Source organism: Thamnophis sirtalis, unplaced genomic scaffold (assembly GCF_051295495.1).
Source record: "Thamnophis sirtalis isolate CommonGarterSnake01/CBP01778 unplaced genomic scaffold, rThaSir2_p1.2 scaffold_10, whole genome shotgun sequence".
NCBI lineage: Eukaryota > Metazoa > Chordata > Lepidosauria > Squamata > Natricidae > Thamnophis > Thamnophis sirtalis.
In genome coordinates this window covers 70129950-70156141 of record NW_028261390.1, presented here as the reverse complement: position 1 = coordinate 70156141, position 26192 = coordinate 70129950, and the positions used below count along the sequence as shown (strand labels likewise).

General features: G+C 44.8%; 1 protein-coding gene across 1 annotated transcript in view; it reads right to left on the bottom strand.

The window, feature by feature from the left end:
• The window catches only part of LIMCH1 (LIM and calponin homology domains 1), a 167867-nt gene that overhangs the window by 8317 nt on the left and 133358 nt on the right, over window positions 1-26192 (bottom strand). The window contains exons 16-26 of the mRNA XM_087724842.1: window positions 18544-18673; window positions 17416-17573; window positions 16103-16511; window positions 13817-14041; window positions 11627-11696; window positions 8275-8462; window positions 6856-6964; window positions 6467-6495; window positions 4405-4488; window positions 2914-3006; window positions 1482-1586 (exon numbers count right to left, since the gene is read on the bottom strand). Coding sequence (XP_087580968.1) covers window positions 1482-1586; window positions 2914-3006; window positions 4405-4488; window positions 6467-6495; window positions 6856-6964; window positions 8275-8462; window positions 11627-11696; window positions 13817-14041; window positions 16103-16511; window positions 17416-17573; window positions 18544-18673 — 1600 coding nt within the window. The remainder of the gene's footprint in view (window positions 1-1481; window positions 1587-2913; window positions 3007-4404; window positions 4489-6466; window positions 6496-6855; window positions 6965-8274; window positions 8463-11626; window positions 11697-13816; window positions 14042-16102; window positions 16512-17415; window positions 17574-18543; window positions 18674-26192) is intronic.

Genomic DNA, 26192 nt, shown 5'->3' with positions numbered 1-26192 from the left:
GGAAACAACGAGATAGTGCTTTAATTAATTAATTTATTTATAGGATTTATATAGTCGCCCACTCCCGTTCAGTGACTCAAGGCTGCCTACGGGGGGAAGGGGAGGGGGAATTAAATTCTGTTTTTGACAAGTATCAGAATGTGCACAAAATAACAGAGTCGGAAGGGATTTTGGAAGTCTTCTAGGTGTATTCTCTGCTCAAACAAGAAATCCTACACCAGGAATAAGTTGACCCCCCCTCTTTTCTGTGGCAGCCCCTCAAATATTGGACGACTGCTATCATGTCATCCTTAGTCTTCTCTTTTTTTAGACTAGAAATTCCCAGTTTTTCGACCGTTCTTCACATCAGTTTTTCTTAAAGGCTAGGTTAAAATAAAAGCTTCATAGCAATAGCACTTGGACTTATATGTCGCTTCGCAGTGCTTTTATAGCCCTCTCTAAGCGGTTTGCAGAGACAGCCTTTTAGCCCCAACAATCTGGCTCCTCATTTGACGAACTCAGGATGGAAGGCTGAGTCGACCTTGAGCCGATCAGGGTCGAACTCCTGGCAGCTGGCTGAGTTATCCTGCAATACTGCATTCTAACCACTGGGAGGGAGGGAAGGAAGGAAGAAAGAAGGGAAAGAAAGAAGGAAGGAGGGAGGGAGGAAGGGAAGAAAGGAGGGAAAGGACAGAGGGAGGGAGGGAAGGAAGGAAAGAAGGAAGGAGGGAGGGAGGGAAGGAAAGAAGGAAGAAGGGAAAGAAGGAAGGAGGGAGGGAAGGAAAGAAGGAAGGAGGGAGGGAAGGAAAGAAGGAAGAAGGGAAAGAAGGAAGGAGGGAGGGAGGGAAGGAAGGAGGAAAAGAAGGAAGGAGGGAAGGAAAGAAGGAAGGGGGGAAAGAAGGAAGGAGGGTGGGAGGAAAGGAACAAAGAAGGTAAAGGAGGAAGGAAGAAGGTAAAGAAGGAAGGAAGGAAGGAGGGAGGGAAGGAAGGAAAGAAGGAAGGAGGGAAGGAGGGAAGGAAGGAGGGAAAGAAGGAAGGAGGGAGGGAAGGAAGGAAGAAGGTAAAGAAGGAAGGAAGGTAAAGAAGGAAGGAAGGAGGGAGAGAGGGAAGGAAGGAAGGAAAGAAGGAATTAGGGAGGGAGGGAAGGAAAGAAGGAAGAAGGGAAAGAAGGAAGGAAAGAAGGAATGAGGGAGGGAGGAAAGGGGCTAGCAACAGCACTTATATACCACTTCACGGTGCTTTTACAGCCTTCTCTAAATGGTTTATAGAGTCAGCCTCTTGCCCCCAACAATCTGGCTCCTCATTTGACCAACCTCGGAAAGGACAGGACGCTGAGTCAACCTTGAGCCGATCAGGATCGAACTCCTGGCAGCCGGCAGAGTTAGCCTGCAATACTGCATTCCAACCACTGCGTCCCCATATTCTATACGGCATCGTCTTGGAAAAGCTTATATTTTGGGGCCACCACCCGTTTTAGCCTTAAACGCCACCTGGGGACGCACCATAGTTCTGCTGCCATCGGTCAGAGAAGAGGACGAAGACAAGGGCTCTGCCGAGCTTGAAGCCAGCATGAATGGCACCAGGGTATCTTCCAGGATCTTGCGTTCCTAAAGGGGAGAAGCTGGTCAAAGTCCGTGAAGATGCTCAAATCACCCAAGTGGAGTTGTCTGGAAGTTGAGTCGTGGCAATTGAGACATATTTTCATTTGAAACACTTCACTGCTTATCCAAGCGGCTTCTTTGGACAGCTTCTTCGGCTAAAAGCTAAGTCAACCTTGAGCCGATCAGGATCGAACTCCTGGCAGCTGGCAGAGTTAGCCAGCTGCCAGGAGGGGTGGGAAACGACTCAACTTCCAGACACGGTGTTGGGGCCCACCAGGTTCAGACAGTGAGGCGGTTGGGGAGGAAGATGGGCCAGTCCTGGAGTCTGGGGAAGGCTCTGAGGAGGGCTCTGTGTCGGAGGCAGAGAGGGGGACAGAGCCGTCTGACAGTTACCAGCTGCCTTCGGAGTTGGATATCAGTGAGGCAGAAGAACAGCTGGAGCCTGTTCCCAGTGTGCGCATGCGCAGAGCTGCCAGACGAAGGGAACAGCTAAAGAACAGGGGTGGACTTGGGAGTGAGGCCACAGGTGGACGGTGAATGGCCCCTCCCAGAGGGAATAAAAGAGGAGCGGAAGGGGAGTGGAGTTTGCAGGAGACAATTAGTTCACTTAATTGGTTCCTGACTCTCCGAGACTCCTTGCCCAGTTTTGCAGATCTCGGCCTGTCAGATCTCCAAGCCAGATAAGGTCTGTGACTGTAAATCCTCCCTCGAAAGACTTTTGAAGAGTTGCCGCTTCAAAAAGCACCTTTGGGACAATACAAGTAGTCCTCGACCTACGACCACAGCAGTAAGTCCTAATTTTCTGTCGTTAAGTGGGACATTTGTTCAGTGAGTTTTGCTCTCTTTTACGACTTTCCCTGGCCACGGCTGCAAAGTGAATCACTGATAAGTCAGCAACCCGGTTGTTAAGTGAATCTCGGCTTCCCTATTGATTTTGCTTATCGCAAAAGGTCGCAAAAGAGAATCGCTTGGGACACAGCAATGGCCGTAAGTACGAACCGGTTGCCAAGCATCTGAATTTTAGTCAGATGATCGCGGGGATGCGACTAAGGTCGTAACTGTGAAAAAACGGCCATAAGTCAGTTTTTCCAGTGCCGTTGTAGTTTTGAACGGTCGCTAAGTGAAGCGTTGTAAGTCGAGGACCGACTGGGCATAATTCAAATGTGTTCAGACCAACCTTCTAGAAAATAAATTTTAAAAAGGGGAGGAAAAATGAAAAAAAAAAAACACTTTGGGGAATAAAATTACCAAAGGTCGAAAGGGCAAGGGGGTGCATTGAGTTGGAGACACAACCCACCCCCCCTTGGCCCCAATCACACCTTGGGCTTCGTACCTCTTCGTAATATTTGCGTTCCTCTTCTTCCACTTCCTTTTGGGCTTTTTCCCACTCTTTTTTCAACTTCTCCTGCTCTTTCTGATACCTTTCCTAAGGAAAGAACATAGCAACGCAAGCTGTACAGCGGGAATCCTGGCCGGGGGCGGGATTGAAAAATGTTAGTTCTCTGCCCGGTTGCTGAGTGGGCGTGGCCACCTTCACTCCCCTGGACTCAGAAGCTTTCCTTGAGCCTCTGGGAAGGCGAAAACAGCCTCCCCCAGGCTCCGGAGGCTTCCCGGAGGCCCATTTTTCACCTTCCCGGAGCCTCCGCATGGGTCCTGCGCTTACCTGTCATGAGGAACGGGCCACGTGGAGACTCCTGGGAGTCTCCAGCTCTGGGTGGGCAGGGCCAGCCAGTCCGTGCAACTACCGGTTCGGCGAACCAGATTAAAATTAACATACATTTCGCCCGAACCGGCTGAATCTCACCCCTGATCCTGGCCCAACGCGGTGGAACTGTGGTATCTCAGCTGGATCTATAGAAGAGCTCCTAGTAAAGGTTTCTTTCAAAACTTTCTCTTTTTAAAAAATGTTTTTTTATATAATTTTATTTAAAGTTTTGTTCTTTAACGTCCATAACTGCTTAGCGAACAGTGTATTGTCTGGGTCGATGTACTTTATACACAATACCAATAACAAGGACTATTTAAATATACATAATCCTAATCTTTCCACTAATATTTGCATATACAGGGTAATTATAGTATACCAGCTGGATATCCGCGCTTCGCGACAAAACTATGTGATCGGGAAATGCAGGAGAAATCTGGTTCATTCCGGTTCAATCCGTTGGCTCAGTGATGGTGGTGAGTGAAACATATAAGGGAATATCGCTCCCGCCACTTTGAATCCGGAAGCAATTTCATAAATGGAAGGCATACACATTTTGGTGAGGTACCGAAGTTTCATACTGTAAGGAGCCCCAGACCGCTCCTGAGTGAAGGAGTGGAACGTCTGTCAGTTTGAACTGAGGTAACGGAATGTGAGGCAACTGGCAGTTGGAGCAGAGTTCTTTTCAGGTGGGGAGGGGGAGTAGAACTCCTTAGCATCAGGGCGTGTTAATTACTGTATAAGAAATACTAATGATCTGATGGTCATTTTGAAAAATCCTTTCTTAGCGAGCACCTAGAAGCCAAGAGGAACATACGTGACGAATTTCAAGTTTGTAGGCTTCGCGGTTCTCCTTCACTCAGGAGCGGACTGGGGCTCCTTACAGTGCTAAACATCGCTAACTCACCAAAACGTCTACGCCTTCCAGCTATGGAACTGCTTCCGGATTCAAGGCGGCAGGAGCGATATTCCCTTATGTGTTTAATCACTGAGCACCACTGAGCCAACGGATTGAACCGGATTTCTTCTGCATTGCCCGGTCACGTAGTTTCGTGGTGAAGCATGGGTGTACAGATAGTAAGCATATCTCAGAAAAAACAAATCAAAACCCGGATCTACCTGAAGTAGCCGTTCCTGCTCCTGCTGCCACCGTTCCTGGCGCCTGCGTTCTTCTTCCGGATCCCAAGACCAGCAAGTCGAATGCTTCAATAAGTTTGATCAAGTATACAATTAGAAGCATATAATGCAGCACATTTTACCCCCAAATCCTTCCAAGTTATCTTATAGCAGGGGTGTCAAACTCGATTTAATTGATGGCCATCAGGGTTGTGTTTGACCTCGGGAGGGAGGCGTGGCCAGGGTGGGTGTGGCCAGCTTTTTGTCACTCGTGTCGGGGGTACCTGCGGTGGCCCGAGCGCTCTGCCGGTGAAAACGGACTTCCGAGCTCTGTTTTTGGCTGAGACGGCCTCCTGCAGCCCTCTGCCAGAGAAAGTGGAGCTCAGGGTCAGGGGTGGGGTGGGGTGGGGTACAGTCCTCACAAGGTCCGTTTTTGGCTGGGACAATCTCCTGCAGCTCTCTGCTAATGAAAATGGAGCTCAGGAGGGCGGGTGTCCAGTCCTCACAAGGTCTGTTTTTGGCTGGGACGATCTCCTGCAGCTCTCTGCCAACGGAAACGGAGCCCTCCCGAGCTCTGTTTCCGCTGGCAGAGGCACTGCAAACCAGACTTTTGCCGTTTCCAAGGCAGCCCCGCGCGCCGGATCTAAGCATCCTGTGGGCATGATCCGGGCCCGGGGCCTTGGAGTTTGACACCCCTGATCTACAGGTAGGTTTGCAAACCCCTCCTTGGCTGATCCTTCTTCCTGGACAATCGTATTTTGTAGTTTTCGGCACGGAGAATAGTGCATAAGTACATTAATGTGCATATTGTCCCTGTCATTGTATTTATATATATATATTTTCTCCTTTTATTCTTGTTCTCATTTTTGTTTGACATAACTAAATAACTAAATAACTAAATAACTAAATAACTAAATAACTAAATAACTAAATAACTAAATAACTAAATAACTAAATAACTAAATAACTAAATAACTAAATAACTAAGTAACTAAGTAACTAAATAACTAAATAACTAAATAACTAAATAACTAAATAACAACTAAATAACTAAATAACTAAATAACTAAATAACTAAATAACAACTAAATAACTAAATAACTAAATAACAACTAAATAACTAAATAACTAAGTAACTAAATAACTAAATAACTAAGTAACTAAATAACTAAGTAACTAAGTAACTAAGTAACTAAATAACTAAATAACTAAATAACTAAATAACTAAATAACTAAATAACTAAATAACTAAATAACTAAATAACTAAATAACTAAATAACTAAATAACTAAATAACTAAATAACTAAATAACTAAATAACAACTAAATAACTAAGTAACTAAATAACTAAGTAACTAAATAACAATTAAATAACTAAATAACTAAATAACTAAATAACTAAGTAACTAAGTAACTAAGTAACTAAGTAACTAAGTAACTAAGTAACTAAATAACTAAATAACTAACTAAATAACAACTAAATAACTAAATAACTAAATAACTAAATAACTAAATAACTAAATAACTAAATAACTAAATAACTAAATAACTAAATAACTAAATAACTAAATAACTAAATAAGACCGTTTCTGTGCACCAAAGTCACGTGATTCCCCTCTTGAGACCTTTTGACAAGCAAAGTCATCGGGGAAGCACCAGATGGACTTAACCACCGGGTTACCGAGTTACCAACTCAGGGATTCACTTAATAACTGTGGCCAGGAAGGACATAAAACGGGGCAAAACTCACTTCAGAAATGTTTAGCAGCGGAAACTGTGGTCGTAAGTTTGAGGACTATCTGCAACGTATCAAAACCGATAGGGGAGCATCCACACTGAGGAGACACGCAATCACCTCGCTTAAGGACCGTCACGACTTGTGACCGTAATGGGCAGGCTTTGTAGTCCTTAGTCGAGATCTGCTTGTAGGCTAACTTAACAGGTTCAAAGTAACCATAAGTTCAGCCCTGATCAAACACACCATACCGGATAAAAATTAAATTGCTTAAAATTTGTCAAAAATTCTCGTAAGACACGTTCAAGATGTCCAGTAAAATCAACGTACGTTTGATGTGTCCCTGTTCTCAGCGGCGGCTGCAGAAAAAAAAGAAAAACAGCTAAAATTAAAACTTTTAAACCTGTTGAACGTTTTTTTAAAAGTTTTTAAAATTGATTTTCAATTTTAAAAGTGCAAACATTTCAGACTTAATCCGTGTGTCGTCTGGATGCAAAGATTTCTGTACATCCTTCCACAAATTGTAACACATTGAACAATTATACATTGTTTGGCTCTTCATTTCCTTCATAACATATCTTCTAGTAAAAATGCAACTTTAAACATAATTATTCTCATCATACTCACGTTATCAGTTGTCATTTATGGTTTTTCAGGACTGGTTTTGGGGGAAGAAAGTAGCCATGGAAGATTTGTTTATGCCTATCTAGGAAATTTACCTTTCTGCTCTTGAAGGGGAGCATCCTGCAAAGCCCCGTGGCTGGTCTCCAGAAGAGAGAAAGGTGGGTTTTCACCTGGCTTCAGAGCCTCCAAGGTATCTATCTGGACCTGGAACAATTCGTAAAGAACATCGTTACTACATTGTCGAAGTAGTACTATTCTTCTGAAGTTGTTTGAGTTTGAGTTTGAGTTTGTAGTTTATTTATAGGCCGCCCTTTTCCCTGAGGGGACTCAGGGCGGCTTACAATCAAAAAAAGGAAGGGGAGTGTAGGACAATACGAAAAAAGAAATGTGCACAAAGTAAATTAGACAATAAAACTCAACATTCACTCAGCATTCGGGAGGGGCGAAATAAGATTATCCCCAGGCCTGACGGGTTAGCCAGTTCTTGAGGGCTGTGCGGAAGGCCTGGACGGTGGTGAGGGTACGAATCTCCACGGGGAGATTGTTCCATAGTGTCGGAGCCGCAACAGAGAAGGCTCTCCTCCGAGTAGTCGCCAGTCGGCACTGACTGGCGGATGGAATACGGAGGAGGCCAGCTCTATGCGATCTGATGGGACGCAGGGAGGTAATTGGCAGAAGGCGGTCTCTCAAATAGCCAGATCCACTACCATGGAGCGCTTTATAGGTGGTGAGTAAGACCTTGAAGTGCACCCGGAGACCAACAGGTAGCCAGTGCAGCTCACGGAGGATCGGTGTTATGTTCAGACCAGGAAAACCAGAGCCATGTTTTATTGAGAACCTATCTATCTATCTACCTACCTACCTACCTACCTACCTACCTACCTACCTACCTACCTACCTCCACCTCTCCCTCCCTCTAGCTCTCTCCCCTCCCTCCTCTCTATTCCTGTCCATCTCTCTCCCACCAAATCTCCCTCCACTCTTCCTCCCTTTCTCTCTCCTTCCAAATCTCCCTCCCTCTATCTCCCCCAAAATCTCTCTCTTCTCCCTCCCGTTCTCTCTCCCTCCCTCTCCCCCTCCAAATCTCCCTCCCTCTCCCTCCCTCCCCCTCTCCCCATGTGTTCATTTGTGAAAAATGCACATTTCTCTCGTGGCACGACAAAACTGCGGTCCACTAAAGCGCGCCCGATTAAACCGCGTCGCTGACGTCATCAGCAGCGCGACAACAGCCAGCGCGGAGAAAAAAGGGCGCTTTAAAAAGCGCTTTGAAAGCAAGCCGATTCAAGTTAAGGTAAGGGTTAGGTTTAGGGTTAGGTTAAGGGGGGTTAGGTTTAGGTTTAGGGGTTAATTTTAGCTTCAGCGTTCGCAGCGTGCTTTTTTCGTCGCGCTGTGATGACGTCAGGTACGCGGTTTCATCGAGCGCGCTTTAGTCGAACGCGGTTTTGTGGTGGAACCCATTTCTCTTAGAGGAAGATAACATTTCACTTGCTTTTCAGACACACGTTTTAAGTTACCTTCTGGCTAACCGAAGCTTCTGTCCCCTTCTCCTCTCCTCTTTCGTGGGTTTTCGCCTCTTTAGTTGAATTCAGCTCAGGACGTGACTCAGTTTGGTTGGGAAGGTTGCGGAAGGAAGCCGCCTCCCCTTTGGCCGCCAGGAGGTTGGCACAGGAAAACATTGTGCTGGGTTCCGCGTGGGCTGGACCTAAATCCACGAAAAAGACCAAAGAAAAGAAGAAAAGGAAAATTTAGCCATCCACCTGGCCAAACAAAGCTAATTTATTCGAACCCTAGTTTGATCTAAAAGGAAAAAAACAACACAAACTGAGAACCATTGCTATATCGTGACCCGTCAAAACCGCGGTCCACTAAAGCGCGCCCGATTAAAGCGCGTACCTGACGTCATCAGCAGCGCGACAAATACGACCGCGGAGAAAAAAGGGCGCTTTAAAAAGCGCTTTTAAAGCAAGCCGATTCACATAAAGGTAAGGTTTAGGTTTAGGTTTAGGTTTAGGTTTAGGTTTAGGTTTAGGTTAAGGGTTAGGGTTAGGTTTAGAGTTACGTTAAGCGTTAGGATTAGGTTGAGGGTTAGGTTGAGGGTTAGGTTAAGGGTTAGCGTTAAGGGTTAGGTATAGGGTTAGGTTTAGGTTTAGGTTAAGGGTTAGGCTTAGGCTTAGGTTTAGGTTTAGGTTTGGGGGGGGTTAGGTTTAGATTTATGCATTAATTTTAAGTTTACCGCTCACAGCGTGCTGTTTTCGTCGCGCTGTGATGACGTCACGTACGCGCTTTCGTGGAGCGCGCTCTAGTCTACCGCAGTTTTGTGGTGGAACCTGCTATATTCCGGGATCATGTGATTAGATTTTGCTACTGTCTGATGATTGAAGTCAATGGGGGAAAACCAGAATCATTTAACCATCGTAAATGATGGGGAATCAAGGGGAAAATCTGGCTGCTGACCAGCAGTGGTGCCTATGGGCAGGCAATCTCCTCCGATGAGGAACAAGTTTTCATGGCATCATCGGATAATAGCGTTGGAAGGGACCTCCGAGGTCTTCTAGCCCAACCCCTTGCTCAAGCAGTGCCAAAGTCGTTTGCTGCTGCTTTCTTTAACCTTCCACTTTTGGGAAGGTTAAATTTTATTTTTTAAATGTGGATCCTGGGCAGCAGCTACCGATAACAGCCGCCCAGTTGCTTTCACGTCGTCGGGAGAAAATAAATCACTTTCCTGCATCCAGCTGGGTTAACGACGGCGGTTGAAATTGCAAATGCTAAAACGAAGGAGGGGCTGTTTTGCCCACCACCTTATTATTCATTGATGAGAAAATAACTACCTATCGAATCATGCAGTTCCTTAATTACTTTCTGGGGATTTCTTAATTTAGGGAGACCCACAATTTATATCCACAGCCGCTGAAAATTCACTGGTGTTTCTTTCCCGTCGTTTCTGAACGTTTCTCGGCTTGTTTGACGGGTGGGAAAAATCGGATGCGACTCATTTTTGTTGTGGCCCGCCGGCAGCTAGCAAAGCTGGCAGCGGAGTCGGACGGTGAGGAGGTCGGGGAGGAACATGGGCCAGTCCTGGGGGGCGGAGGGAAGCTCAGGCCAGTGTCGGAGGCAGAGGGGGAGCTAGAGAGAAGTGAGGCAGAAGAACAGCTGGAGCCTGTTCCTAGCGTGCACCTGCGCAGAGCTGCCAGAAGACAAGAACAACTCAGAAAGCAGGGTCGACTTGGGAGTAAAGCCAGAGTAAACGGGGAGTGGGCTTTTGCAGGAAATAATTTGTTCTTTCGGTTGTTTCAAGAGTGGAAAGTTCTGTTTGTAACTATAAGAGGCTCTGTGCCAAGTTTTGCCTTGCCCTGCGTTTGGGAACTCGTTATCTGGCAGCTCGCCAAACGAGATAAGGTTCGTGTTGATAAACATTCCTTGGAAAGACTGTTTGCCAAGCCTGGCTGGCTGCGAATGAAAGGGATTCACAGTCGTGTAAATAAAAGGGGTTTTGCTGGGACCAAGACTCTGCTTCTTGCTTTTTAAGGAAGCCAGAACACATTTAGCCACAGAAACTCTATTCGTAACGGTGCTCGTACTTGTGTTACAACTTCTATTTGATCTGCACAGAAGGATTTCTTTCATTTCCTTGCAGGGCTGAGAAGTAAGTTGAGTGGTGTGGTGGCCTAGAGGTGGCGCTCTCGCCTCACAATCGGGAGCACCCAACGTTCAAGTCTGTCCAGATCCTTCTGCATCTTAAGCCTTAAGTCTTCTGGAGTGTTGGCTATTCCTGCCAGCTTGGGGTCATCTGGAAATTTGATGAGTTCCCCATTTATCCCCTCATCCGAATCATTGATGAAGATGTTGAAGAGTCCTGGGCCTAAAACAGAGCCTTGGGGTCCCCCACTGCATACTTCCCTCCGTGTAGATGCACTTCCATTGAGGACTACATGTTGAGTGCGGTTGGTCAGCCAGTTATGAATCCTCCTCCTCCTCCTCCTCCCCCTTCTCCTCCTCCTCCTCTTCCTTGTGTGTCCAATCACACTTGGCCAATAAAGAATTGTATCTCCTTTCTCTTCTTCTTCTTCTTCTTCTTCTTCTTCTTCTTCTTCTTCTTCTTCTTCTTCTTCTTCTTCTTCTTCTTCTTCTTCTTCTTCTTCTTCTTCCTCCTCCTCCTCCTCTTCTTCTTCCTCCTTGTGTGTCCAATTACATTTGGCAAATAAATAATGCTATCCTCCTTTTTCTTCTTCTTCTTCTTCTTCTTCTTCTTCTTCTTCTTCTTCTTCTTCCTCCTCCTCCTCCTCCTCCTCCTCCTCTTCTTCCTCCTTGTGTGTCCAATTACACTTGGCCAATAAATAATTCTATCCTCCTTTCTCTTCTTCTTCTTCTTCTTCTTCTTCTTCTTCTTCTTCTTCTTCTTCTTCTTCTTCTTCTTCTTCTTCTTCTTCTTCCTCCTCCTCCTCCTCCTCTTCTTCTTCCTCCTTGTGTGTCCAATTACACTTGGCCAATAAATAATGCTATCCTCCTTTCTCTTCTTCTTCTTCTTCTTCTTCTTCTTCTTCTTCTTCTTCTTCTTCTTCTTCTTCTTCTTCTTCTTCTTCTTCTTCCTCCTCCTCCTCCTCCTCCCCCTCCCCCTCCTTGTGTATCCAATTGCACTTGGCCAATAAAGAATTCTATCCTCCTCCTCCTCCTCCTCCTCCTCCTCCTCCTCCTCCTCCACAAACCCCACTCCCTTCTAGCTCTGACGATGTGACCAACTTGGGTAATGAAACCTCTGCAAGAAAGCCACCAGGCTCAGAGAGCACCAAGGACCCCACCCTTCAACCCTGAGCTCTGTAGACAGGGCTGTTTACTAGACTTTAAAAACACCCGTTTGCAGGACCCTACCTGGAAATGTCTTTTCCGAATCCGTTCTTTCTTTTCGGCCGGCTAGTTCAGCTTCTTCTGTGCAGGAGTCCTGCAGAAAAACATTGAATTTATGGTTAAAGCAGAAGCCAAAGAAATCCATCCATTTGTTCTACTTCTATCCTGCCGCAATCAAACTACTCTCTACAACGTCTAGCCAAGGCTGTGGTTTCCCCAGTTGCCATGGATGGCTGTGGAAGTTGGACCACAAGGAAGGCTGAGTGCTAAAGAATGGAGGCCTTTGAACTCTGGACTCTGGGGCTGGAGAAGAAGACTCCTGCATTGAGTCCCTTGGACTGCAAGGCCATCCAACCGGTCAGTCCTGGGGGAGATCAACCCCGGCTGCTCTTTAGAAGGCCAGATCCTGAAGAGGAAACTCAAAGACTTTGGCCACCTAAGGAGAAGGAAGGAAGCCAAAGAATGGAGGCCTTTGAACTCTGGTGCTGGAGGAGAAGACTCCTGCATTGAGTCCCTTGGACTGCAAGGCCATCCAACCGGTCAGTCCTAGAGGCGATCCACCCTGGTTGCTCTTTAGAAGGCCAGATCCTGAAGAGGAAACTCAAAGACTTTGGCCACCTAATGAGAAGGAAGGAAGCCAAAGAATGGAGGCCTTTGAACTCTGGGGCTGGAGAAGAAGACTCCTGCATTGAGTCCCTTGGACTGCAAGGCCATCCAACCGGTCAGTCCTGGGGGAGATCAACCCCGGCTGCTCTTTAGAAGGCCAGATCCTGAAGAGGAAACTCAAAGACTTTGGCCACCTAAGGAGAAGGAAGGAAGCCAAAGAATGGAGGCCTTTGAACTCTGGGGCTGGAGAAGAAGACTCCTGCATTGAGTCCCTTGGACTGCAAGGCCATCCAACCGGTCAGTCCTGGGGGAGATCAACCCCGGCTGCTCTTTAGAAGGCCAGATCCTGAAGAGGAAACTCAAAGACTTTGGCCACCTAAGGAGAAGGAAGGAAGCCAAAGAATGGAGGCCTTTGAACTCTGGGGCTGGAGAAGAAGACTCCTGCATTGAGTCCCTTGGACTGCAAGGCCATCCAACCGGTCAGTCCTGGGGGAGATCAACCCCGGCTGCTCTTTAGAAGGCCAGATCCTGAAGAGGAAACTCAAAGACTTTGGCCACCTAATGAGAAGGAAGGAAGCCAAAGAATGGAGGCCTTTGAACTCTGGTGCTGGAGAAGACTCCTGCATTGAGTCCCTTGGACTGCAAGGCCATCCAACCGGTCAGTCCTAGAGGAGATCAACCCTGACTGCTCTTTAGAAGGCCAGATCCTGAAGGTGAAACTCAAAGACTTTGGCCACCTAATGAGAAGGAAGAAGGACTCCCTGGAGAAGAGCCTCATGCTGGGAACGATGGAGGGCAAAAGAAGAAGAAGGGAACGACAGAGAAGGAGGGGGCTGGATGGAGCCACCGAAGCAGTTGGCGTGAGCTTCAATGGACTCCAGAGGATGGGAGAAGACAGGAAGGCCTGGAGGAAGGTTCTCCATGGGGTCGCGATGGGTTGGACACGACTTTGCAACTAACAACAACAACAGCAGTTTGAATCTGCTTTTAGGATTCGGTAACTTGGCCTTTCTTTTTAGAGAAGCAATTTTGGGGTAAAGGAAGATCTCAAATTAATTAAGGTTTAAATGTTTTCAAGGGCTGCTTTGTTGAGCCAAACAGATGCAGGCAGTCCTCAACTTCCAACACCTTGCTTAGTGGCCATTCAAAGTTACGACACCGGGGGGAAAAGTGACTTATGTCCAATTTTTTGCCCTTGGGACCATTGCAACATCCCGATGGTCATGTGGTCAAAAATTCAGGCACTTGGCAACTGGTTCCTATTTATGACGGCCGCAGTGTCCCGCGAACCCCTTTTGCGACCGCCTGACAAGCCAAGTCAAGGGGGGGGGAAGCCTGATTCACTTAACAACCGTGCGACAAACTGAACAACTGCAGCGACTCGCTTAACAACTGCAGCAAGGAAGGTTGTAGAATGGGGGCACTTAACCAATGTTTCGCTTAGCAACAGGAATTCTGGGCTCAATTGTGGTCGTAAGTCGAGGACTGACTTCGAACAAAAACTGAATAGTTATAAGTCAATTCCCTGCGGGACTAAGTTTACAAGCAGTTGTAGAACCGTTCAATTCCCCACCCAGCTCCCGGTAACCCAAGAATCTTGGCCCTTACAACTTGCTCTCTGGGTAGAGCGTGTTCGATTAAGCTCTTCTGAACCGGCTCGGGAGGGACTGAATCTGCACTTCCTTCCATGGGTGCCCCAGGGGATTCTGCCAGGGGGTCAGACTGGGTTGAAAAGCTGGGGGAAGGTTCGAAGAGGAAGGCTGGGCATTCCTTGTCTGGCTCGGCTTCCACCCCATTGCTGGCTTCTCCGTTCACCGCGATCTTTCCGTCCACCTGCATTTCGAAACCCAAAGCAGATGAGAATTATAAGGCTCTCGGGCCATCCTGGTTAGTTCTAATGAGAAGGAAAACGGTTAGGAATACAGAATTACTATCTATCTATCTATCTATCTATCTATCTATCTATCTATCTATCTATCTATCTATCATCTATAAAACTATATTTATATCTATCTATCTATCTATCCATCCATCCATCCATCCATCCATCCATCCATCTATCTAAAACTATATTTATATCTATCTATCTATCTATCTATCTATCTATCTATCTATCTATCTATCTATCTATCTATCTATCTATCAAACTATATTTATATCTATCTATCTATCTATCTATCTATCTATCTATCTATCTATCTATCTATCTATCTATCAAACTATATTTATATCTATCTAAAACTATATTTATATCTATCTATCTATCTATCTATCTATCTATCTATCTATCTATCTATCTATCTATCTATCTAAAACTATATTTATATCTATCTAAAACTATATTTATATCTATCTATCTATCTATCTATCTATCTATCTATCTATCTATCTATCTATCTATCAAACTATATTTATATCTATCTATCTATCTATCTATCTATCTATCTATCTATCTATCTATCTATCTATCTATCTATCTATCTAAAACTATATTTATATCTATCTAAAACTATCTATCTATCTATCTATCTATCTATCTATCTATCTATCTATCTATCTATCTATCTAAAACTATATTTATATCTATCTAAAACTATCTATCTATCTATCTATCTAAAACTATATTTATATCTATCTAAAACTATATTTATATCTATCTATCTATCTATCTATCTATCTATCTATCTATCTATCTATCTATCTATCTAAAACTATATTTATATCTATCTAAAACTATCTATCTATCTATCTATCTATCTATCTATCTATCTATCTATCTATCTATCTATCTATCTATCTATCTATCATCTATCTAAAACTATATTTATATCTATCTAAAACTATATTTATATCTATCTTTCTATCTATCTATCTATCTATCTATCTATCTATCTATCTATCTATCCATCCATCCATCCATCCATCCATCCATCCATCCATCCACCAACCCACCCATCATCTATCTCATCTGTCTGTCTGTCTATCTATCTATCCATTCACTCATCCATCCATCCCATCCATCATCTCTCATCTCTCTATCTATATGTATATCCATCCATCCATCATCTATCTCATCTATCACCTGTCCATTCATCCGTCTGTCCACCCATCATCTATCTCATCTCTCACCTATCTGCCTGTCCATCCATTGGCCCATCCATCCATCATCTATCTCATCTATTACCTGTCTATCCATCCTTCTACCCATCTATCATCTCTCATCTGTCTATCCATGTCTACCTGTCCACCCACCCACCCATCCATCCATAATCTATCACCTATCTATCTGTCATCTATCTCATCTATCATCTGTCTGTCTATTTATCCATCCATCCATCCATCCATCCATCCATCCAACCATCCATCCATCCATCCATCCATCCATCCATCCATCCATCCATCCATCCATCCATCCATCCATCCATCCATCCATCCATCCATCCATCCATCCATCATTTAGCTAAGGTAAAAGTTCCCTCCGGACATATGTGCTAGTTGTTCCCAACTCTAGGGGGCGGTGCTCCTCTCTGTTTCAAAGCCGAAGAGCCAGCGCTGTCCGAAGACGTCTCCGTGGTCATGTGGCCGGCATGACTCAACGCCAAAGGCGCATGGAACGCTGTTCCCTTCCCACCAAAGGTGGTTCCTATTTTTCTACTTGCATTTTTTATGTGCTTTCGAACTGCTAGGTTGGCAGAAGCTGGGACAAGGAATGGGAGCTCACTCCGTTACACGGCGCTAGGGATTCGAACCGCCGAACTGCCGACCTTTCTGATCGTCAAGCTCAGCATCTTAGCCATTGAGCCACTGCCTCCCTATCATCTATCTACTTATTCATTAAACTTGCATGCTGCGCACCTCGTTGGCGGCCGCCTTATTTTTCATATCTTAACCAACCTTGAAGTTTCTCAAAACCTCCCGGCTCTCTTTCGGCTGGGAGTAAGGCTTTGGCGTCACCAGAGGCATCGCCACGCAGCCGGAGGGTCTGCTTGAGGAGGGGGAGCTGGTGGACATGCTGGCCTCCGATCCAGTGGTCGGGATGATGGTGGCTTCGAACGTGGCAGTGAATTTCGGGGGCGGAAGCGACTGCTGGCGTAAATATCGGAGGGGGTTGGGGTCCTTGGGTGGGGAGGAGGCATTTGGCTCCACCGAATGGCTTCTTTCCAAAAGTTTTGGCATCCCCAGGCGTTCGAGGACAGCTTCGCTGATGGTGAACCTCTCAATGTAATGCTGGAGAATCCTATCGGCCTCTTCCTGAGACCTGGCGTTCTTGTAGGCTTCGTGAAGTTCTCGTTCCCGCTTCTCTCTGGTTTTGAGGGTAGCAGAAACCAAGATGGCGGAGTGTTTATTTATTTATTTATTTATTTATTGAATATATTTTTTATTGTTTACACATAAATATGTTGAATACAGTGTACCGTATTCATAACGTATTTTTTCGGACTATAAGACGCACTTTCTCTCTCTCCCCCTCCCCTCTCTAAAAGAGGGTGAAAATTTGGGTGCGTCTTATACACCGAGTGTAGCCCCGGCCACCCGCCCTTTGGCCTCTGCCTCCCAGCAATTTGCCTCCTTGCAGCAAACAGCAAACAGCCCGTTTCAGTTTCAGCACAGCCTGATTAGCACAAGCAGCTGATTGTTGGTTGGACCGGCCTCCCGACGATCAGCTGTTTCAGGCTGCAGGGATTGCCATTGCCACCTCCGTGCACCCTATTTTTGACTTCTGCATCCCATTTTTTGCCTCTGCCGCCCCTGTTTTCGGCCTCCGCGCACCCCATTTTCTGCCCATTCTGGCATCCCATTTAGGCCCTATTTTTGGCAAAGCGCATGTGCTCAGCCTTCCGTGCACGCTCACATTTGCGAACCGGTAGGGAAGGTAAGTGAATACCACCCCTGGTCTGCAAGGAAACAACCCAGCTCAGAGAGCACCGAGGAATCCTACAGTCCTCCTCCTCGCACTGATGATGTTACCTAGTTGGGTCATGAAACATCTGTAAAAAAACCACCAAGCTCAGAGAGCACCAAGGACCCCACAGCTCAACTCTTGAGCTACAAATATTCTCTTCGATCGATATCTGGCCCATCATGTCTTTAGCCATGGTTTCTAAATATGCCAGGATTGTCTGGGGTCATTCATACACTCAACCCAACCCCTATTATGACCTTGTGCGCCTTTCGCTACCAGCTTTCGTTTCCTTAAGGTTACGTACTTCTCCTCCACAATCTCTCGGTACGTTTTGATGCTCTTCCGTCTCTCATTGCTCCCCTCTCCTCCAATGAGTAGCTGCTCCATCTTCTTCCTCTCGGCTTCTTTTTTCAGCAAGTCCTGGGAAGCACTCCTCCGACGGTTTTTCCACCGGGCTAAATCCTACATGAGATCACAGGGTGAAGTTTAGTTTATTAAATTAAATTTAAGGAAGGAAGGCAAAGGAGAAGAAATAACCAAGAATGAAGATTTTACAGAGCAGGTAGCTCATACGCTCATTCTGAGGTTCCCAACCTTTCCAGCTTGGCGGCCGGAGGTGTGGTATTCAGCCGGTACGGACTGGTTCAGGTGAACCGGTAGTGGTGACCTGCGGCGTGGGCTCTATGCCGTCCTATTTAGCCCCGTTTTCGAAGTAAAAGTCACGGGAGCTCACTCCATTACGTGATGCTAGGGATTCGAACCGCCGAACTGCCGACCTTTCGATCTACAAGCTCAGAGCCTTAGCCACTGAGCCACCGCGTCTCTTATTTTACCTTTAGCTTTCATCAAACTAGACAGCCCCGATTCTTGCCATCGTTCTTCGCATGTTTTATCCTCCAGTCCAGGGGTGGGTTTCTCGCCCCGTTCCAACCGGTTCAGCGCGGCGCACACATGCGTACTAGCGTCTGTGCGATGCTCCAGCTGCTCCTGGAGGATCGCGCAAGCGCTGTATGCGTCCTGCGCATGCGTGGAAGCGCAGAACTCGTCAAAACCGGGTAAGGAGCGCGGGCGGGCGGGTGCGCCCTTCACCGTTCCCAGAAGTTACTTACTTCCGGGTTCGCCGACCAACCGGTTCGCAGGGACCGCCGCAAACCGGTTGAAACCCACTCCTGCTCCAGTCCCCTAATCCTCTTTGTTGCTCTTCTCTGCACTCTTTCCAGGGTCTCAACATCTTCTTTTATTTTAACAACGTGGCAACCAAAACCGGATGCAATATTCCACGTGCGGCCTTACCAAGGCCTTGTAAAGTGGTATTCACACTTCACACACCTTGAGTCTATTGCTTGTTGTGCCTGTCACTTAAACGTGGTTTGCAAAATCTCTGCGATCGCTCCGAATGCGTAGCTTTGCAGCCCCCCACTCCCCTACTCACATCCTGCCACTGATCCTCGTCTTCCTTCAGCTGGTTGTGAATGATCTGCAGCTTTTCATGGCGATCTTTGCTGTGCGGTTGATTCACAGCGCCCTCGTCTGGGCATCGCATGTCGCACATGCTCACGCTCCTGGAAAGGAAAGTGAAAGTAAGTTGGTCAACAGCGGATTCTGAAGAGTTCAGCCACTGGGGTGGGAAAACAATGGTCCTTTTATGACTGGTGGACTTCAACTCCCAGAATCCCTGAGCCGGCCATTTTAATATGCGAGACTCAGGTCTGAAAGCAGGGATGGGGAACTATGGCCCTTTTGTGACTTGCGGACTTCAACTCCCAGAATCCCTGAGCCGGCCATTTTAATATGCGAGACTCAGGTCTGAAGGCAGGGATGGGGAACTATGGCCCTTTTGTGACTTGTGGACTTCAACTCCCAGAATCCCTGAGCCGGCCATTTTAATATGCGAGACTCAGGTCTGAAGGCAGCGATGGGGAACTGGCCCTTTTGTGACTTATGGACTTAAACTCCCAGAATCCCTCAGCCGGCCATTTTAATATGCGAGACTCACGTCCGAAGCAGAGATGGGGAACTATGGCCCTTTTGTGATTTGTGGACTTCAACTCCCAGAATCCCTGAGCCGGCCATTTTAATATGCGAGACTCAGGTCCGAAGGCAGAGATGGGGAACTATGGCCTCTTTATGACTGGTGGACTTCAACTCCCAGAATCCCTGAGTCAGCTCGGGAATTCTGGGAATGGAAGTCCACATGTCATGATTCTCCACCCATTTTAAGCAGAAGTGCCCGGAAGCAGCCATTTTAATAATATACGTGCAAATAGGCAGCTTAAGCCAAACCAAAGCTATTTTTTCTTTTTTGCTCAGCGTGATTGCATGAATTTGGCACAATCCTCTATAGCAGGGAGGTCTCCGACCTTGGCAACGTTAAGACTTGTGGACTTCAACTCCCAGAATTCCTCAGCAAAGCTGGCTGAGGCATTCTGGGAGTTGAAGTCCACAAGTCTTAACGTTGCCAAGGTCGGAGACCTCCCTGCTCTATGGATAACCTTGTTAAATTTCTCAACTGTCCCTTCTCTTTTGGGTTGGAAAAAAAATGTCAAACCCCCGTTGCTCGTACCGGTGATTCTCAAACTTGACCAAAGTTTTATTTATAAATTTAGAAGGCCTGCTGAGTTAGAAGTTCCATGATGGTCCTCTCAATTCTTCACTTGGAGCTACGCAGGCCATGTTTGAATCCCGCTGAGTCCATGGAGACTTAGTTGCCTGGTAAATAACTGACTTTAAGCCAGATTTTTTAGTTTTCGATCTATAAAAAGTTTCCTATTGCAAATTGAGGTGTATTTCCTGAAGCTGGTCTGAAGAGGGAAAGGTGGAGTCCGATTCTGACTTCAAGCCTTCTGAGATATGGCAAGAAGTCTTGAACGATTGTGCAGAATGCGACGGTGAGATCTGATGGACTATCGATGGAGATTCTCAAATATCTGGGTCATTTTCAAAAGGCAACTGGACTTCCTTGTCTTTTTTCCCCCTTGAAAATGTTCCTTTTCTCATCCAAGAAGCTTCTTCAGAACTGAAGTCAGTCCTTGGATCAGAAGTGAAATATTTTCAAGGAACAAAGATCAAGGAGGTTCAGGGTTTCGGGTTTTTTTGAACATCAGTGTTGTGGCCCGCCAGCATCCAGCAGAGCTGGCAGCAGATTCGGACAGTGAGGAGGTTGGGGAGGAAGATGGGTCAGTCCTGGAGTCTGGGGAAGGCTCGGACGAGGGCTCTGTGTCGGAGGCAGAGAGGGGGCCAGAGCCGTCTGACAGTTATCAGCTGCCTTCGGAGTCAGGCATCAGTGAAGCAGAAGAACAGCTGGAGCCTGTTCCCAGTGTATGCATGCACAGAGTTGCCAGGAGAAGAGAACAGCTAAAGAACAGGGGTCAACTTGGGAGTAAGGCCACAGATGGACGATGAATGGCCCCTCCTAGAGGAAATAAAAGAGGAGCGAAAGGGGAGTGGAGTTTGCAGGAGACAATGAGTTCACTTAATTGGCCTGTGACTCTTCGAGACTCCTTGCCAAGTTTTGCAGATCTCGGCCTGGCAGCTCTCCAAGCCAGATGAGGTCTGTGACCGTAAATCCTCCCTTGAAATACTGGATGTGAATGAGCAGAATTCACAGTCAATGAATAAAAGGGTTTTTTGTTGGGACAAGGAGTTTGCTTCATGCTCTCGGGAAGCCTCGGTCAGAACAATCAGCTCTGGGCCATGGAAATGGGTTGCGTTCCAAGTGCATCTTAAGTTTTGATTTCTAAAAAATACTTGAACAGGACACTATATATAGCCACTATATAGAGACAGTTGAGAAGAACATAACAGCTAGTGTTTTTAGGCGAAAATGCCAGCAGTGAGTAAGCTGTGGTAGCCATCCCTGTTGAACGCACATGCAGAAATTTTTTGTTCTTGTTATTTTGTTAAGAACTGGGAAACATTGAGAACATATTAATGCATAATAAAACAGCGAGTCATTTCTCTATTCTACGACAATTTCTCTTGCGCGATGATGCTAAGAAGCGGGTTATGAATGTTAAGCCAGATAAAACGATTAGATTGCAAAGAGAGCACAGATAAAACAATTCGAAGACACACCATATGCAGCTGATGGTTTTTTTTTCAGGACTGGTACATATAGAGGGAATTTCATTCTGCTTTTTTTTTTTTGACGGGGTGTGTAAAAAAGGCAGGTTAATTTTATGAGCACATGCATTTCCTCTGTCATCCTTACGCGAACTAAAACAGCGCTAGTGAAATGGACCAAACACCACATTCTATTCCATTCCACATTTACTTTTCTTTTCTATTCTATTCCATTCCATTCTGTATTTTCTATTCCATTCCATTCCATTCTATTCCATTCCGTATTTTCTATTCTATTCCATTCCATATTTTCTATTCTATTCTATTCTAGTCTATTCCGTCCCGTCCTGTATATTTCCATTCTATTCCATTCCATATTTTCTGTTCAATTCTATTCTATTCCATTCCGCATTTTTATTCTATTCTATTCCATTCTATATTTTCAATTCTATTCCATTCCATTCCATTCTACTCTATTCCATTCCATTCCATATTTTCTATTCTAGTCTAGTCTAGTCTATTCCATTCCGTCCCGTCCTGTCCCATCCCTTATATTTCCATTCTATTCCATTCTATTCCATTCCATATTTTCTGTTCTATTCTATTCTATTCTGTTCTGTTCTATTCTTTTATTCTTCTATTCTATTCTATTCTATTCTATTCTCCATTATTCTATTCTGTTCTATTCTACTCTAGTCTATTCCATTCTATTCCATCCCATCCCATATATTTCCATTCTATTCCATTCCTTTCCTTTCCTTTCTTTTCCTTCAAGACAAAATTTCATCTTCCATAGAAAATGGACCGCCTGCTAAAGCAATGGTCTCACTTCTCACCTCACATCTGCTATGGCAAAGGTTCCGAGGACTTGTATTTTGCTACTATTTACAAGAACATCATTTTGCCTGAATTCTACTCTCTGTTGATGAATGGAAGGCAGGAAGAGAAATAATACTGAAAATACCAAGAGATGGAGCACATTGAATTGAATCTTTTTCCTAGGATGGTTGTAGAAGTTTTGGTTTAAGACACAAGCCCACTAAAATACCATCCCCACTAACCTTCCCCGTTGATGCCGATTTAATAATCAAAATCCTTGGCTGCTTCTTTCTATCGAAAAACCTTATTAAATAAAAATACCCATTCCACTGTAAAAAGGTAGCCAGCTATAACGAAAAACCCCTAAAAAAATAATAATCAATGCCTCTTAAGCATCCATATTCAATAAAGATTGTATATATATTTTTCTGAACAGCTTCCATGTCATCTGCATAAGGAATTCAATGGATTAATTTATACTTATTTATATTTATAATGTCTGACTTTTGTCTACAGTGGTCAGTACAAATTACAGCAAAGGTGGGTTCCTACCAGTTCGCACCTATTCGGTAGAACCGGTTCGTCAAATCTACCGAACCGGTTAGAAGAGGTTCCACCAGTGGACCCGGAAAGCAGGCCACACCTACAGAAGAGGTTTTTGAAACCCACCACTGGTCCTTGGATATGATTATTCTACACTATCATGCTCCTATTTATAAAACTCAGTGCCTCTGTGAAAGGCAAGGATGACTACTGCGTTTGTGGTGCAATCAGAACATTGCGTGTGTTGAAGTTGTTTTAACGCAAACCAAAGATGCCTTTTAAAAAACAAGTTTACATCCTATTCTTATGCACGCCAGTGCTGTGTGCGAGATAATTTAAGGTGGTTCTGACAAGTGTTGTCGGCATCTTCATATCTGGTCACATGGGCAGCAAGCCACTCCCATCCGGTCACATGGGTGGGAAGCCACTCCCACAAAGGAGGCCACACCCACAGAGTAGGTTCGAACAATTTTTGAATCTCACCACTGAATTACAGCCACACAAACGGGATACAAAAGGCATTAAGGAATAAATAAGGATGGGAATACAAATTTTAGGAATCATTTCTCTACCTTTTCTTCTAGCAAAATGTTAGCTGTACAAAATACGTGATATAATGGCATCCCATTTCCCACCCACCCCCCAACTAAATATTGTGGGGAGAAATAAAGAGTTATAAGATTGCTACTTTGGTTGAAGTGATATGGAATTCATCATCACTTTTTAACAACCCCATAATCCCTTGCTGGGTGGAATCTGGGCAACTGAATGGAGCTGCGTGAGTCGTCACTGGCCAGATGCCTTTCCTGTCGCCAGAGTGGAGTTTTGTTCAGCAGGTATATTCCCATTGTGCCCAGAGAGAGAAATATCTGCCTCTACCTAGGATCGATCTCACCACTCTGAAGTGATATGGAGTTGCATTCCATCCTGTGAAATGGGTTATGTAGTTACTCTAACTAATCTGCCATATTGAATTCAGTTTTGACCAAAAATACAGATTTATGAATTTATGAACACAATTGAGCTCCTCAATTGCTAAGGGAGACAGTGGTTAAGTGTCATGACCTTCTTTGCCACCGTTGTTAAGTGAATCACTGCAGTCGTTAAGTCAGTAATGCCGTTGTTAAGCGATTCTGGCTTCCCCACCGATATTGCTTGTAAGGAGGTCACAAAAGGGGATCGGGTGACCCCGGGATCACTGCGACCGTCGTACGTATGAACCAGTTGCCACGTTTCTGAATTTTGCTCACACGACCATGAGAACGCTGCAATGGTTGTTAAGTGTGAAAAATGGTCATAAGTCAAATTTTTCAGCGCCGTTGTAGCTTCAAATCGTCACTAAAAAAACTGTTGTAAGTTGAGGGATACTTGTACTATAGCATCCAGAAAGTAAAATGTGAAGAGATTGCCTCTAACTTCAGTCACTTTAAAGAAAAGTTTTATTTCAATCGAATTCTACACTTCATTACATCAAATGGTAGACTTTTTAAATCACTGGATTTTTGCCAGTTTTCTTCTAATAAACTCTTATCTTCTAGCTATATCTTCTATCTATCTATCTATCTATCTATCTATCTATCTATCTATCTATCTATCTATCTATCTATTATCTATCTATCTATCTATCTATCTATCTATCTATCATCTATCATTATTTATCTATCCATCTATATATGTGTTTCTGTCTTTCTATATCTATCTATCTATCTATCTATCTATCTATCTATCTATCTATCTATCTATCTATCTATCTATCTATCTATCTATCTATCTCTATCTCTATATCATCTATATACATATATAAATATGTATGTGTATGTATGTATGTATGTATGTATGTTCCAGCATACATCTAGAACGTCTCGAGCAATTTCAATCAAACTTGGTACACAGATGACTTACTCTCTGGAGAAAAATACTGTGGGGATAAGACACCCCTAATACCCCTCGGGGGAGGATGTTCTGCTAAGATACAGCCTGTTGCAGCTTAAATTGGCTTCTACTATACTGCCGTAAAATGGCTTCTACTGTACAGCGCAGTGGAATTGCCATGGTAATTGCGTCACAGTCCTCCACAAGGGGGCTCCCTCTGATAAGGGAGAAAATCCAACATTAGAAATTATGTTTGTTCCGGACATTTTCCCGGGCGATGCCGGGTTATCAACTAGTGATATTATAAATCTGCAAGCTTAATTTTGCAGATGTGTGTGGTGTCTCAAAGTCAGCATTAAACATGTTGATTTATCTTCTAATGAAACTCAGCACAAAATCGGAGTAGATGACTAATGACAAAATTAAGAATGGTTTCAATTAAAAAAAAAAGAGATTTTGGAGACAGACTAAAAGGATGATTATCATTTCCCTGCATGGATATCTGCCACATTTATTTATTTAACATTCCAGTTCAGGGAAAAAAAAGTTATTTTTAAAATGTGATCCCAAGGCAAAAATGTAAGCATTATCAGCTGCTTTTGATGTGGAAATGCACAAAAAGGACTTCTGTCTCTGTAAAACTATTTGGGGTTTGGCTACGGGACGGAGCTAAACTGCTGGAAGGAAAAATAATCCTTTTTAAGGAATTGGTCTTATTAGCAGGGACCAAAAATTCATAAGTTAGAAGGCTGAGTAGCCATGATTCCATCTTCAATGTGAGAAACGCTGAATTGAAATCAGCAGAAAATTAATACTAATGTGAAATGTAAAAGGAACTCGGCGGCTCAGTGGCTAAGACGCTGAGTTTGTCAATCAGAAAGGTCGGCTGTTCGGCGGTTCGAATCCCTAACGCTGCGTAATGGAGGGAGCTCCCGTTACTCGTCCCAGCTTCTGCCAACCTAGCAGTTTGAAAGCACGTAAAAAATGCAAGTAGAAAAATAGGAATCACTTTTGGTGGGAAGGGAACAGCGTTCCGTGCGCCTTCGGCGTTGAGTCACGCCGGCCACATGACCACGGAGACGTCTTCAGACAGCGCTGGCTCTTGGGCTTTGAAACGGAGATGAGCAGCGCCCCCTAGAGTCGGGAACGACTAGCACAGATGTGCGAGGGGAACCTTTACTTTGCAAATGTGAAATCAATCCGTTTCTGACATATTCAAACAGATTTTCTGTTTAGTAAGTCTGGAGAGGCATTATTTTAAAACAAAATATGTGGGTTATTCCTGCATGTGGGTTTTCCAGGAGAAGAAGAGTTTTGAAAAAAATTATTCTTATCATTTTAGTATTGGATACTCATTCTCGCTTTGAACGTCTTTGCTCACAAGAATGTGACTTGTCTATCAAAATCTCTGGTGTTGTAAGAAAGTGCCTGAATAATCACACGGAGAAATATAGGTACGACAGTTTGTTTAGAGACCGTTTCAAGTTACAACGGCACTGAAAAAAGCAATTTTTCCGCACTTACGACCGTTTGGTTATCAAAATTCAGATGTGTGGCAACTGGTTCACATTTATGACGGGTCGGCAGGGTCCCGCGATCACCTTTTGCGACATTCCGACAAGCGAAGTCAAGGGAGGAATCCAGACGCACTTAACAAACGTGTTACTTACTTAATAACGGCAGTGCTTCGCTTAACGATTGTCGGGAGAAAGGTTGTGAAATGGGCCAAAAGTCACTCGATAGATTTCTCCCTTAGCAACGTAATTTCTGGGTCCGACTGTGGTT